The sequence below is a fragment of the Oncorhynchus masou genome, unplaced genomic scaffold, assembly GCF_036934945.1.
Source record: "Oncorhynchus masou masou isolate Uvic2021 unplaced genomic scaffold, UVic_Omas_1.1 unplaced_scaffold_1442, whole genome shotgun sequence".
NCBI lineage: Eukaryota > Metazoa > Chordata > Actinopteri > Salmoniformes > Salmonidae > Oncorhynchus > Oncorhynchus masou.
Genome location: NW_027004390.1, coordinates 66,534 through 82,475, shown reverse-complemented (window position 1 = coordinate 82,475; position 15,942 = coordinate 66,534). Strand labels below are relative to the sequence as shown.

General features: G+C 43.6%; 1 protein-coding gene and 1 long non-coding RNA gene across 2 annotated transcripts in view; one reads left to right on the top strand and one right to left on the bottom strand.

Annotated features, from left to right (window-relative positions):
• The first annotated feature begins 2,872 nt into the window (after positions 1-2,872).
• On the top strand, positions 2,873-4,547 carry LOC135530862 (uncharacterized). The gene is made up of 2 exons (XR_010453913.1): positions 2,873-3,053; positions 3,954-4,547. It is a non-coding gene; the product is annotated as an uncharacterized LOC135530862 (long non-coding RNA).
• Positions 4,548-8,852: 4,305 nt separating this feature from the next.
• LOC135530863 (liprin-alpha-1-like) overlaps positions 8,853-15,942 on the bottom strand; it is a gene marked incomplete at its 5' end in the record, with an annotated part of 71,854 nt that continues 64,764 nt past the window's right edge. Inside the window, 9 exons of the mRNA XM_064959034.1 lie at positions 8,853-10,461; positions 11,929-11,996; positions 12,237-12,405; positions 12,886-12,954; positions 13,125-13,203; positions 13,356-13,452; positions 14,026-14,123; positions 14,930-15,105; positions 15,874-15,900. Of these exons, the coding sequence (XP_064815106.1) occupies positions 11,938-11,996; positions 12,237-12,405; positions 12,886-12,954; positions 13,125-13,203; positions 13,356-13,452; positions 14,026-14,123; positions 14,930-15,105; positions 15,874-15,900 (774 nt within the window). The remainder of the gene's footprint in view (positions 10,462-11,928; positions 11,997-12,236; positions 12,406-12,885; positions 12,955-13,124; positions 13,204-13,355; positions 13,453-14,025; positions 14,124-14,929; positions 15,106-15,873; positions 15,901-15,942) is intronic.

The following is a 15,942-nucleotide window of genomic DNA, read 5'->3' as shown; positions in this document are numbered from 1 at the left end:
ACAGGTCTGATATACAGGTCTGATATACAGGTCTAATATACAGGTCTGATATACAGGTCTGATATACAGGTCTGATATACAGGTCTAATATACAGGTCTGATATACAGGTCTAATATACAGGTCTAATATACAGGTCTGATATACAGGTCTGATATACAGGTCTAATATACAGGTCTGATATACAGGTCTGATATACAGGTCTGATATACAGGTCTAATATACAGGTCTAATATACAGGTCTAATATACAGGTCTAATATACAGGTCTAATATACAGGTCTAATATACAGGTCTAATATACAGGTCTGTATACTAATATACAGGTCTAATATACAGGTCTAATATACAGGTCTGATATACAGGTCTGATATACAGGTCTGATATACAGGTCTGATATACAGGTCTGATATACAGGTCTGATATACAGGTCTGATATACAGGTCTGATATACAGGTCTGATATACAGGTCTGATATACAGGTCTAATATACAGGTCTAATATACAGGTCTGATATACAGGTCTGATATACAGGTCTGATATACAGGTCTGATATACAGGTCTGATATACAGGTCTAATATACAGGTCTGATATACAGGTCTGATATACAGGTCTGATATACAGGTCTAATATACAGGTCTGATATACAGGTCTGATATACAGGTCTGATATACAGGTCTGATATACAGGTCTGATATACAGGTCTGATATACAGGTCTGGTCTGATATACAGGTCTAATATACAGGTCTGATATACAGGTCTGATATACAGGTCTAATATACAGGTCTGATATACAGGTCTGATATACAGGTCTGATATACAGGTCTAATATACAGGTCAGGTCTGATATACAGGTCTGATATACAGGTCTGATATACAGGTCTGATATACAGGTCTGATATACAGGTCTGATATACAGGTCAGGTCTAATATACAGGTCTGATATACAGGTCAGGTCTGATATACAGGTCTAATATACAGGTCAGGTCTAATATACAGGTCTGATATACAGGTCTGATATACAGGTCTGATATACAGGTCTAATATACAGGTCTGATATACAGGTCTGATATACAGGTCTGATATACAGGTCTAATATACAGGTCAGGTCTGATATACAGGTCTGATATACAGGTCTGATATACAGGTCTGATATACAGGTCTGATATACAGGTCTAATATACAGGTCTGATATACAGGTCTAATATACAGGTCTGATATACAGGTCTAATATACAGGTCTGATATACAGGTCAGGTCTGATATACAGGTCTGATATACAGGTCTAATATACAGGTCTGATATACAGGTCTGATATACAGGTCTGATATACAGGTCTGATATACAGGTCTAATATACAGGTCTGATATACAGGTCTGATATACAGGTCTAATATACAGGTCTAATATACAGGTCTGATATACAGGTCTGATATACAGGTCTGATATACAGGTCTGATATACAGGTCTAATATACAGGTCTGATATACAGGTCAGGTCTGATATACAGGTCTGATATACAGGTCTAATATACAGGTCTAATATACAGGTCTAATATACAGGTCTAATATACAGGTCTAATATACAGGTCTGATATACAGGTCTGATATACAGGTCTAATATACAGGTCTGATATACAGGTCTGATATACAGGTCTAATATACAGGTCTGATATACAGGTCAGGTCTGATATACAGGTCTGATATACAGGTCTGGTATACAGGTCTGATATACAGGTCTGATATACAGGTCTGATATACAGGTCTGATATACAGGTCTAATATACAGGTCTGATATACAGGTCTAATATACAGGTCTGATATACAGGTCTAATATACAGGTCTGATATACAGGTCTGATATACAGGTCAGGTCTGATATACAGGTCTGATATACAGGTCAGGTCTGATATACAGGTCTGATATACAGGTCTGATATACAGGTCTGATATACAGGTCTAATATACAGGTCTGATATACAGGTCAGGTCTAATATACAGGTCTGATATACAGGTCAGGTCTAATATACAGGTCTGATATACAGGTCAGGTCTGATATACAGGTCTGATATACAGGTCTGATATACAGGTCTAATATACAGGTCTAATATACAGGTCTAATATACAGGTCTGATATACAGGTCTGATATACAGGTCTGATATACAGGTCTGATATACAGGTCTGGTATACAGGTCTGATATACAGGTCAGGTCTGATATACAGGTCTGATATACAGGTCAGGTCTAATATACAGGTCTGATATACAGGTCAGGTCTAATATACAGGTCTGATATACAGGTCAGGTCTAATATACAGGTCTGATATACAGGTCTGATATACAGGTCTAATATACAGGTCTAATATACAGGTCTGATATACAGGTCAGGTCTAATATACAGGTCTGATATACAGGTCTGATATACAGGTCTGATATACAGGTCAGGTCAGATATACAGGTCTGATATACAGGTCAGGTCTAATATACAGGTCTGATATACAGGTCTGATATACAGGTCTAATATACAGGTCTGATATACAGGTCTAATATACAGGTCAGGTCAGATATACAGGTCTGATATACAGGTCTAATATACAGGTCTGATATACAGGTCAGGTCTAATATACAGGTCTGATATACAGGTCTGATATACAGGTCTAATATACAGGTCTGATATACAGGTCTGATATACAGGTCTAATATACAGGTCTGATATACAGGTCTAATATACAGGTCTGATATACAGGTCTAATATACAGGTCTGATATACAGGTCTAATATACAGGTCTAATATACAGGTCTGATATACAGGTCTAATATACAGGTCTGATATACAGGTCTGATATACAGGTCTAATATACAGGTCTGATATACAGGTCTGATATACAGGTCTAATATACAGGTCTGATATACAGGTCTGATATACAGGTCAGGTCTAATATACAGGTCTAATATACAGGTCTAATATACAGGTCTGATATACAGGTCAGGTCTGATATACAGGTCTGATATACAGGTCTGATATACAGGTCTGATATACAGGTCAGGTCTGATATACAGGTCTGATATACAGGTCTGATATACAGGTCTAATATACAGGTCTAATATACAGGTCTAATATACAGGTCTAATATACAGGTCTGATATACAGGTCTGATATACAGGTCTGATATACAGGTCTGATATACAGGTCTGATATACAGGTCTGATATACAGGTCTGATATACAGGTCTGATATACAGGTCAGGTCTAATATACAGGTCTAATATACAGGTCTAATATACAGGTCTAATATACAGGTCTAATATACAGGTCTAATATACAGGTCTAATATACAGGTCTAATATACAGGTCTGATATACAGGTCTGATATACAGGTCTGATATACAGGTCTAATATACAGGTCTGATATACAGGTCTAATATACAGGTCTAATATACAGGTCTAATATACAGGTCTGATATACAGGTCTAATATACAGGTCTGATATACAGGTCAGGTCTAATATTACAGGTCTAATATACAGGTCTGATATACAGGTCTGATATACAGGTCTGATATACAGGTCTGATATACAGGTCTGATATACAGGTCTGATATACAGGTCTGATATACAGGTCTGATATACAGGTCTAATATACAGGTCTGATATACAGGTCAGGTCTAATATACAGGTCTAATATACAGGTCTGATATACAGGTCTGATATACAGGTCTGATATACAGGTCTGATATACAGGTCTGATATACAGGTCTGATATACAGGTCTGATATACAGGTCTGATATACAGGTCTGATATACAGGTCTGATATACAGGTCTGATATACAGGTCTGATATACAGGTCTGATATACAGGTCTGATATACAGGTCTGATATACAGGTCTAATATACAGGTCTGATATACAGGTCTAATATACAGGTCTGGTATACAGGTCTAATATACAGGTCTGGTATACAGGTCGTCTGATAGCTGATTGAACAGCATGACTATTACACAGGTGCACCTTGTACAGGGGACAATAAAAGGCCAGTCTAGACATCTGTGGCAATGTGTTGTGTGACAAAACTACTACAACTTTTAAAGTTAAGGGAGTGTGCAATTGGTATGCTGACTGCAGGAATGTCCACCAGAGCTGTTGGCAGAGTTTCATGTTAATTTCTCTACCAATGTTGTTTTAGAGAATTTGGCAGTACATCCAACCGGCCTCACATCCGCAGACCACATGTATGGCGTTGTGTGGTTAGAGCGGTTTGCTGATGTCATTGTTGTGAACAGAGTGCCCCATGGTGGCAGTGGTATGGTATGGGCAGGCAAAAGCTACGAACACAATTGCATTTTATCGATTGGCAATTTGAATGTTCAAAAATACTGCGACGAGATCCTGAGGCCCATTTAAAATATTTAATATATTTTTTTAAGTTATCTGTTAACAACAGATGCTTACCTGTATTCCCAGTCGTGTGAAATCCATAGATTAGGGCCACAAGAATTTTTTTAAATTGACTGATTTTCTCATGTTAACTGTAACTCAATAAAATGGTTGGAATTGTTGCATGTTGCGTTTATATTTTTGTTCAGTATATTTCGGAGCCCGTTGGTCCACGACTCGATGCTCCGGTACCGCCTGCCGGACAGGAGCAGATAGAACTTTCCATGGCTCAGGCAGCTGGAGTCCTTGGCAGTTTTTCGGGCATAAATGTATTGGATGGCCGTCCGCACCACCCTCTCTAGGGCCTTGCGGTCGTGTACGGAGCAGTTGCCATACCAGGCGGTGATACAACCAGTCAGGAGGCTATCGATGGTACACCTGTAAAAGTTCCTGAGGATCTGAGGGGCCAAATCTCTTCAGTCTCTGAAGGGGAAAGAGGCACTGTCACACCGACATGACTGTGCTGGTGTGAGAGGACCATGTTAAGTTCTCAGTAATGTGGACGCCGTGGAACACAGGTATTCCTCGTTTCTCGGCAGGAGAGGACAGTGTGGAGTGAAATAGAGATTGCGTCGTCTGTGGATCTGTTGGGGGCCCAAATTGGAGAGGGTTCAGGGTGTCTGGGATGATGGTGTTGATGTGAGCCTCAAACAGCCTTTCAAAGCACTTCATGATTACAGATGTGAGCGCTACAGGGCGGTAGTTATTGAGGCAGGTTGGGAACAGGAATGATGGTAGTTAACTTGAAACATTGGGATTACAGACTGGGATAAGGAGAGATGGAAAATATCTGTAAAAGATGCCTCCCAGCTGGTCTGCACATGCCCTGAGGACACAGCCTGGAATACCGTTTGGCCCCGCGTTCTTACGGAGTGTTGACCCGTTTGAAAGCCTTATGTAAGCCTCGGAGTGATATCTCCCAGTCCTCCGGATCAGCGGGCCCTCATACAAGGCTCTGTTGTTTTTATCGAAGAGTGCATGGAAGAAACAGATAGAGAAAACATTCTGTACAAAACAGCAAAGTTGTGTCGAAGCTCACAAGACTGCAACCATACGACACAGCGACATCTTGCAGGTCGCAGAGCCAAGCGCGGTCTCGCAGGTATTTGCATATTTCCGTTATGGAATGCCTACTCTGTGAAGTGTGCGCGTGCAGTAACTCAATTCGTCCTTGCTCTCCTAAATAATGCAATTAAAAAAAAAAAAACTTTTAGTCAAGTCTACAAAACTTAGTCCACTCTGTTCACTACAGATTTTAGATTTGGGAACAGAAAACTGCATTGAGATCGAATGTTTCATCGATGAGAGAATTAGCAGAATGTCAGCCAAGTTTCATCGAGCTTCAACTTCACCCACAACTGGACTTCCAAACGAATGCTTCAGATTCATTCATCCTGCGAGAGATCTGGCTCCTTGTTACTACAGACACCCTGGTTTGAGTCCAGGCTGTATCACAACCGGCCGTGATTGTGAGTCCCATAAGGCGGCGCACAATCGGCCCAGCGTCGTCTGGGTTTGGCCGGTGTTGGCTGTCATTGTAAATAATAATTTGTTCTTATTAATTGACTTGCCCTGTTAAATAAAATGTTAAATAAATATTCTGTGACACTGTGCTACAGCGGATAGAGGAAGAGATGCCATGAACACTGCAACCAGCCATGAACACTTCACTAAATGACAACTGTAGTAGATGTTATAAATATATATATATCTAAAATGGCCACAACATTGTACATCAGAATTGACTATGAATTAATTCAGGGTTGGTGTTTGACGTGATCTAAAGTAGGCCTTGTTTAAAAACAATACTTGTCTCTGGATTTTTAAAACAGACAATTCTTGTTTGCTTTACTAGCCTTTTAGAGAAAGAAAAGGGGGGATACCTGTACAACTGAATGCATTCAACTGAAATGTCTTTCCCGACAATGATACCTGTACAACTGAATGCATTCAACTGAAATGTGTCTTTCTGGATAATGATACCTGTACAACTGAATGCATTCAACTGAAATGTGTCTTTCTGGACAATGATACCTGTACAACTGAATGCATTCAACTGAAATGTGTCTTTCTGGACAATGATACCTGTACAACTGAATGCATTCAACTGAAATGTGTCTTTCCGGACAATGATACCTGTACAACTGAATGCTTTCAACTGAAATGTGTCTTTCTGGACACTGATACCTGTACAACTGAATGCATTCAACTGAAATGTGTCTTTCTGGACAATGATACCTGTACAACTGAATGCTTTCAACTGAAATGTGTCTTTCTGGACAATGATACCTGTACAACTGAATGCTTTCAACTGAAATGTGTCTTTCTGGACAATGATACCTGTACAACTGAATGCATTCAACTGAAATGTGTCTTTCTGGACAATGATACCTGTACAACTGAATGCATTCAACTGAAATGTGTCTTTCTGGACAATGATACCTGTACAACTGAATGCATTCAACTGAAATGTCTTTCCTGACAATGATACCTGTACAACTGAATGCTTTCAACTGAAATGTGTCTTTCTGGACACTGATACCTGTACAACTGAATGCATTCAACTGAAATGTGTCTTTCTGGACAATGATACCTGTACAACTGAATGCTTTCAACTGAAATGTGTCTTTCTGGACAATGATACCTGTACAACTGAATGCTTTCAACTGAAATGTGTCTTTCTGGACAATGATACCTGTACAACTGAATGCATTCAACTGAAATGTGTCTTTCTGGACAATGATACCTGTACAACTGAATGCATTCAACTGAAATGTGTCTTTCTGGACAATGATACCTGTACAACTGAATGCTTTCAACTGAAATGTGTCTTTCTGGACAATGATACCTTTTTTATTGCACAGTTCTTCTCTTTTATATAACCATACTGCAACAGATACAAATCTGGACACTGGACACATTTTAAAACCAAACGACAGCTATTCCATGTTAATATACATTACTCTGTATCTTGAAAATCAAATGACACTTGAATAAAACAATAAAATAAAGATCCATTATCAGTCACACCAGAAGATGGTTGTTATTTGTGAAATCATGTCATCTTGTCTTTAACAATTGAAGCGCCATGCAATGGCTCGGACATTCTTCCCGCGATGTTTGGAACAGAATTGAAGGAGTCATGAATTGTTCAGTAGGAAGGTTGAGCCCAAACAATAACTATAGGTGCCAAACTGGTACAAAGAACTGAAGAGGAAAAATATTTACATTTTACACCATAAAACAATGCAGTTGTTTAATAGAGCAATTCATTTGAAACAATTGGGATGAAGTGAAATGGCTATTTTAGGCTGTATTGAAAGGTCATGACCACATCATTTCCCACTAGATGGCCTCTTTAACCACAGAAAGAGATCTTGATGACAGCTCATTGCAATTATAAAGATCATCGGTTACTCGTTACCTTCATGTTCACTGTGAAATTCACGAGGGCTTTGTGAATCGGGCTGCAAACACACGGCTAAAAAAAAAAAATCTACATTTCCTTGCAACCCCTTTGGCAAATATAATTTCCAAATAAAAAGTTGACAACGCTGAATCCAAAGCATTGCCAAGCGCCAACTGAGCGACCAGGGTTGTAAAATCCCAGTAACTTTCTTCAAATTCCCAGAAATAAACAAGAAATCTGGAATCGTCCAACCAGGATTTCTGGAGGAAACATGGGACATTTAAGTAAAGTTACCAGAATATTTCAACCCTGTGAACCACAAATGAGTGTTTCTGTATTTTCCTCCCCTTCATGTGTAAACAAAGTTAGCAGGGGAACCCTCGTCATCATGTGTAATTAAAGTTAGCAGGGGAACCCTCTTCATCATGTCTCATCAAAGTTAGCAGGGGAACCCTTGTCATCATGTCTAATCAAAGTCAGCAGGGGAACCCTCGTCAGGACAAACAGTGGTGTACAACTACAAACCACCAACCGAGTCACTGGAAGGTGTTTCTAGTCGTGTTAAGGCGAGTCACTGGAAGGTGTTTCTAGTCGTGTTAAGGCGAGTCACTGGAAGGTGTTTCTAGTCGTGTTAAGGCGAGTCACTGGAAGGTGTTTCTAGTCGTGTTAAGGCGAGTCACTGGAAGGTGTTTCTAGTCGTGTTAAGGCGAGTCACTGGAAGGTGTTTCTAGTCGTGTTAAGGCGAGTCACTGGAAGGTGTTTCTAGTCGTGTTAAGGCGAGTCACTGGAAGGTGTTTCTAGTCGTGTTAAGGCGAGTCACTGGAAGGTGTTTCTAGTCGTGTTAAGGCGAGTCACTGGAAGGTGTTTCTAGTCGTGTTAAGGCGAGTCACTGGAAGGTGTTTCTAGTCGTGTTAAGGCGAGTCACTGGAAGGTGTTTCTAGTCGTGTTAAGGCGAGTCACTGGAAGGTGTTTCTAGTCTTTCCAGTCGTGTTAAGGCAAGAGATGCATTAAAAACACAAAGACTTCAGCTTTTTATTGGCAGTGGAAAATAAGTTTCAGTATTTTATTGAAAGTAATCCATAAATAATACTGTGATAAAATAGTTAAGTACTCAGACTGTACATCATTTTGTTACCAGAGCAGGAGAATAAAATGGGGAAAACGGAAGATTAAAAATAATAATAATAGCATTTGCATTGTGCATTATAAAATGACTAAATCACAAAGGGAATAACGGAACTAATGCAGGGTGGAAAGGAAGTCTTTGCTTCCGCGACATTATCTGTCTTGAAAAAGTATTACCACAGCAACCTGTGTTAAAACACTCAGAAACAGCTTTAAAAAAAATGGCAACTCCTACAAATCAAAACTGAGAAAGCAACAAACACGACGGAGATGACGAATAAATAAGACAGCCAGAGAAATAAGGTAAGAAAAAACCCCCATCAGGCTTAATTAGAAGTGTCCGTAGTAAAAAGAGTTGGTTAAAGGTTTGTGGGTAGATCGCTCCACCTCGGGTGAGTAGCTAGTCGCTGGGATCAGTTTAGGCCACAGTGGACTTGGTCCGTCGATAGTAGAGCCGCCACGCTTTCGGCTCAGGTACAAGCGAGTTGATCTTCACGCACGTCTGGCCTCCCGTTAGCGCGCTCCAGGGGGAAGGCAGGGAAAAGAGAGGGATGAAGGGAAGGAGGAAAAGAGGAATGGAGAGTTTGGGCATGCGAGGTTGACTGGAGAACACAGTGGAACGGTCTCTTACCAAGCGATGCATCTGAAAACAGCCCCGGTCTTCACTACTGTTTATGGCTTTTGTTTCAGTTTTTCTACAGGTTTGGTTTCACAGGGAAAAAAACAAAAACAGTTGTTTCACGTGTCACCTGTCGTCACAGTTACCTAGGGCCTTGTTGTGGTTACGGTCCGCCCGGTGCTTAGCGACCACAGCGTTGTAGCAGTTGGTGAAACAATGTCAGTCAGAACTCCAGCAATATTTCTGATATTCACATATTCTCATTGTCCTAGAAGAGCTGCATTTACAAATAATCACCATGGATACGCTTGAAGATAACAGGCTGGGGTCGAAGGGAAATGGGGTCCAATTCAGATAGAAAGTCACTTATTAAAGTCACTCGATCATCAGTTCAATGATTAAAAACAACAGAGGACAGAGAAATAAAAACATACATCTGGTCAATACAAGATCAGGAATATATATATATATATAAAATGATTAGATAATGTCTGTTGAAAAAATATACAAACTCCAGACCATCTAAAAACATTCAGTTACATCTGAGAGTTAACCTTGATAAGGACACAGTTGGAACAGTTTTTTAGAAAATAGGGACATTTCCATTGAGGCGGGAGAGACGGGGGAAGTAACAGATACATAACAAATCTAAAATCATTCCAATGTCCCACCAGCTTGCTAACATAAATAGAACAATAAGGATTGATACATCTAAGACACGGGCCCTCTAGTACGGAGATTGGTGATGTGGTTGCTACTTCTTTTATCGCTGTGATAACAATAAAACTCTGTGTCCTTGCAGGGGCAGCAGCTGCTCCTGATGGGGGGAAACTCACCCCTCATCCTCCAACCAGCAGTCACCTATAGAAATAATGAGGATCAACTAAGACAAGAGGAGAGAGAAAGAGGTAGAGAGAGATAGGTAGACAGAGAGAAAGAGAGGGAGAGAGCGGCAGACAGAGAGAGAGAGCGGCAGACAGAGAGAGAGAGCGGCAGACAGAGAGAGAGAGCGGCAGACAGAGAGAGAGAGAGAGCGGCAGACAGAGAGAGAGAGAGCGGCAGACAGAGAGAGAGAGCGGCAGACAGAGAGAGAGAGCGGCAGACAGAGAGAGAGAGCGGCAGACAGAGAGAGAGAGCGGCAGACAGAGAGAGAGAGCGAGAGAGGCAGACAGAGAGAGAGAGAGCGAGAGAGGCAGACAGAGAGAGAGCGGCAGACAGAGAGAGAGAGCGAGAGAGGCAGACAGAGAGAGAGCGAGAGAGGCAGACAGAGAGCGAGCGAGCGAGGCAGACAGAGAGAGAGAGAGCGAGCGAGGCAGACAGAGAGAGAGAGAGCGAGCGAGGCAGACAGAGAGAGAGAGAGCGAGCGAGGCAGACAAAGAGAGAGAGAGAGCGAGCGAGAGAGGCAGACAGAAAGAGAGAGAGAGCGAGCGAGCGAGCCAGACAGAGAGAGAGAGAGAGAAAGGCAGACAGAGAGAGAGCGAGCGAGCCAGACAGAGAGAGAGAGAGAGCGAGCGAGGCAGACAGAGAGAGAGCGAGCGAGGCAGACAGAGAGAGAGAGAGAGAGCGAGCGAGGCAGACAGAGAGCGAGCGAGCGAGGCAGACAGAGAGAGAGAGCGGCAGACAGAGAGAGAGAGCGGCAGACAGAGAGAGAGAGGCAGACAGAGAGAGAGAGAGCGAGAGAGGCAGACAGAGAGAGAGCGGCAGACAGAGAGAGAGAGAGCGAGAGAGGCAGACAGAGAGAGAGCGAGAGAGAGAGCGAGCGAGGCAGACAGAGAGAGAGAGAGCGAGCGAGAGAGGCAGACAGAGAGAGAGAGAGCGAGCGAGCGAGGCAGACAAAGAGAGAGAGAGAGCGAGCGAGAGAGGCAGACAGAAAGAGAGAGAGAGCGAGCGAGCGAGCCAGACAGAGAGAGAGAGAGAGAAAGGCAGACAGAGAGAGAGCGAGCCAGACAGAGAGAGAGAGAGAGCGAGCGAGGCAGACAGAGAGAGAGCGAGCGAGGCAGACAGAGAGAGAGAGAGAGAGCGAGCGAGGCAGACAGAGAGCGAGCGAGGCAGACAGAGAGAGAGAGCGAGCGAGGCAGAGAAAGAGAGCGAGCGAGGCAGAGAGAGAAAGAGAGAGCGAGCGAGGCAGACAGAGAGAGAGAGAGAAAGACAGAGGTAGAGAGAGGCAGACAGACAGAGAGAAAGAGAGAGGCAGAAAAGCAGCAGATGAAGATGACAGAATAGAGGAGAGAAAGAGGAAAGGAGCGTAGACATGCGTTAATATAGCCAAGACCGCAGAGGCACAAGAAGCTGCTTGAACAGAAGAGATCCACTGTGAAGTGTGTGTGCGTGTGCGCGTGTGTGAACTTACTGTGTCGTGTTAGCAGGAGTATGTCCTGACTGTGGCAGTGTCCAGCCTCTGTATTGCAGACTGACTCCCTACATCCCCACAGCAAAACCACATGCAGAAACATGCTGTTAGTTAGTCACTCACAATCTCCAGCATAACACACCCACCACACACACACTAGAGCTGGGGAAACACGAACCCATTGTTGAAAGCATATTGTGTATCGGTCTGCGTAACAAGACCGAGATAAAGGCGCAGCGGTGCCATGCCTAAACACACACAGACACAACGAGCCCTCATTCCCCGTGGGACCCACCCCCTTGTCCTACCGTCCATGTGGCTCCTTTTTGGCTGCGTGGACGGGGACGCTGCGTTGCTATTGGTCAGTCTGAAGTTGGCGGGCAGGGTGTCGGCTGAGCCCGGGGACATCCCCCGGGTGTCTTTGGGCCGGAACTTCTTCCTCCAGGAGGGGGCGCGCCGGAAGTTGTTATCGTCCTCCTGGAAGAGATTCAGAGAGAGGAGGAAGCAGGAAGGAGATAAGGATGTGGATATACATGGAGGAGAGATTTAGAAAGTGTGAGTGAGTGAGTGAGTGTGAGTGAGTGAGGGTGCGAGTGAGTGAGTGTGCGAGTGAGCGAGTGTGCGAGTGTGCGAGTGTGCGAGTGAGCGAGTGTGCGAGTGTGCGAGTGTGCGAGTGAGCGAGTGTGCGAGTGAGTGAGTGTGCGAGTGAGTGTGTGTGTCCGTGTGTGTGTGTGTGCGAGTGAGTGAGTGTGTCCGTGTGTGTGTGTGTGCTCGTGAGTGAGTGTGTGCTCATGAGTGAGTGAGTGAGTGAGTGTGAGAGTGTGTGCTCGTGAGTGAGTGTGTGTGTGCTCGTGAGTGAGTGAGAGTGAGTGTGTGTGCTCGTGAGTGAGTGAGTGTGGTATGTGTGTGAGCTTTAGAAAGTGTGTGTGTGTGGTCCATCATATGTGTGTGTCTCACCTCATCCAGTCTCCTCTCTGTACCGATGGCCAGTAGACTGTTGTACTCACTCTCCAGAGCTGCTCTCGCCTACAACACAGGAAGGAGGGACAGAGAAAGAGACAGTCGATGAATGAGTGTGTCTCCTCTCTCTTCGGAGCGGAGGAGACGAGAGCTGACGTCTCAGCTGGGAGCGCCGTTTGACTGCCAGGGTGGTTCACCGCCACCCACCAATGCTGGTAGTGTGTGTGTGTACCTACCTGTGTGTTCTGGGTGGGGATCTGCAGCAGCAGGGCCAGGGCGTTGTGGTCGAAGGTTTCATCCAGGGCCAGCAGGGCGAGGCGAGGCAGACAGAGAGAGCGACGAGGCAGACAGAGAGAGGCGAGCGAGGCAGAGAGAGAGAGAGAGCGGCGAGCGAGGCAGACAGAGAGAGAAAAGACAGAGAGAGAGAGGCAGACAGACAGACAGAGAGAGGCAGAAAAGCAGCAGATCCGTGCACGCCGCTCTCCAGCAGGTTGTTACTGTACTCCTTCAGCCCCATGGCCTGTACCCAGCTGATCACACGCTCGTTGCTCCACACCAGCACGTCTGCTCAGGGTACACAAAATGGTAACCAGCTGGTACAGAATCGTTTGGGGAATGATCAGGGAACACATCCAAAGAGACAGTCAAAATAATTCCTCTGAGAATTTATTTATTATTATTATTTTTTAAATCAGGAAGGACTGAAATTAAGTTGACATTTTGTTGGCCTGCCCCCCCCCCCCCCCTAGTGTAGTAGAGCTGGGAATTATTCCTCTATGTGCTAGAAAAACGTTGATATGATCGGGAAATAAATCCGGAGGAAAAGTCCAAAGAAATCCAATGTACAAACAAACCTATAATTTCTAAATGTGTATATGGACACAATAGAAGGAAAAATACTGCACACTTCAGATTCTCCCATAGCGTTATTAGCTCAGTGTAGCTTACACTTCAGTTTCTCCCGTAGTGTTATTAGCTTAGCGTAATTAGCTCAGCATAGCTGACACTTCAGATTCTCCCATAGCGTTATTAGCTTAGCGTTGCTGAGCTAACTAAATGATGAGTGAATCTGAACAGTGTGGTCATTTCTCCCTTCGGTCGACTGTCATTTTCTCTCACCGTTATCCCAGCTGTTACCTTGCAGCTCCAGCTGGGTCTCGTCACGCCTCCTCTCCAGCTCCTTCCTGTCGTAGTTCAGTCTCCTCAGACACATCACCCCACACTGGAAACTGTTCCTGTTACACAGACACATTGACTGGTTAAACATTGAGACAGAAACAAAATTAACATCCCTCGTTGTCCATGGCACCATTTTGGCTCTTACCTACGGAAACTGTAAACCATTTTGGTTCCTAATGTCTGTGGAAGCTGTCCACCATTTTGGTTCCTAATACCTGTGGAAACTGTCCACCATTTTGGTTCCTAATACCTGTGGAAACTGTCCACCATTTTGATCTTTTTACCTTTGGAAACTGTCCACCATTTTGATCTTTTTACCTGTGGAAACTGTCCACCATTTTGATCTTTTTACCTGTGGAAACTGTCCACCATTTTGATCTTTTTACCTGTGGAAACTGTCCACCATTTTGATCTTTTTACCTGTGGAAACTGTCCACCATTTTGATCTTTTTACCTGTGGAAACTGTCCACCATTTTGATCTTTTTACCTGTGGAAACTGTCCACCATTTTGATCTTTTTACCTGTGGAAACTGTCCACCATTTTGATCTTTTTACCTGTGGAAACTGTCCACCATTTTGATCTTTTTACCTGTGGAAACTGTCCACCATTTTGATCTTTTTACCTGTGGAAACTGTCCACCATTTTAAGCTTTTTACCTGTGGAAACTGTCCACCATTTTGATCTTTTTACCTGTGGAAACTGTCCACCATTTTGATCTTTTTACCTGTGGAAACTGTCCACCATTTTGATCTTTTTACCTGTGGAAACTGTCCACCATTTTGATCTTTTTACCTGTGGAAACTGTCCACCATTTTAAGCTTTTTACCTGTGGAAACTGTCCACCATTTTAATCTTTTTACCTGTGGAAACTGTCCACCATTTTAAGCTGTCCCCTCATGTCCTTCTTGGTGAGGTGGTCCAGCATGCGTGCGTCTACCAGGGACTCCATGAAGTAGGACCGGTACTGGGGCAGACCCAGGCTGGGCAGCCACTCGTTACCAATCCACTCATGGTTCATGTCTCCATACGCCAGCGTCTGTGGGAGGGAGGGACAGGGGCTAGGTCAGACTGTGTTTGGAGTCTATTGAAGAGTCAAAAGTTAGTGGGGGGTGGCTACTATCGCTATGAAAGAAAAAGGCTAAGTGGGAAAGTGATGGAAATCACCCCGTTAAAATCTAGAGTGTGCACATGTCTGTACGTTCATGTTTGTGTGTAAGTTACAGCAGGTTTAAGAGCAGCTACGGCCACAGAACTAGGGACAGTGAGAGAAATAGACTGATTTGTGTGTTCTGATAGGTGGGAGGTCAGAGAACTAGACTGATTTGTGTTCTGATAGGTGGGAGGGTCAGAGAACTAGACTGATGTGTGTTCTGATAGGTGGGAGGTCAGAGAACTAGACTGATGTGTGTTCTGATAGGTGGGGGAGGGGAAGGAAGTAGCCCCACTGTAAACAACTTCTAAACAGCAGAGGCTCCTAATAAATCTCTCCTGTCCTGTCTGTGGCTTCTAAACAGGACATCTGAGTCAATGGCTGTCCGCCACCACAAGAGATTGATGAAGAAGCCATATCACAATGTGTATAACTACATTATTCTAGCTGCAATATCCTCCGTCTCCGATACCTCCAGATTTACCTGCAGGTTAAAATGTGCAGCTAACTAAAGTAACGGAGACCAAGAGCCATACTGTTGTCAGAGCATCTGTGCAAGGAAACAAAATAAATAAGTATCTGTCCAACTGAAATAAGGTGAAATGTCGTCGTCTACCACAGCCAGAGAAAAGAGACAGACAGGGGTGTGCAAACCTGGGCCCAGCTGCCCTCGTCATCCTCCTGTTGTTAGCATGGTTAGCATGGTGAGAGAAGAGAAGCGGG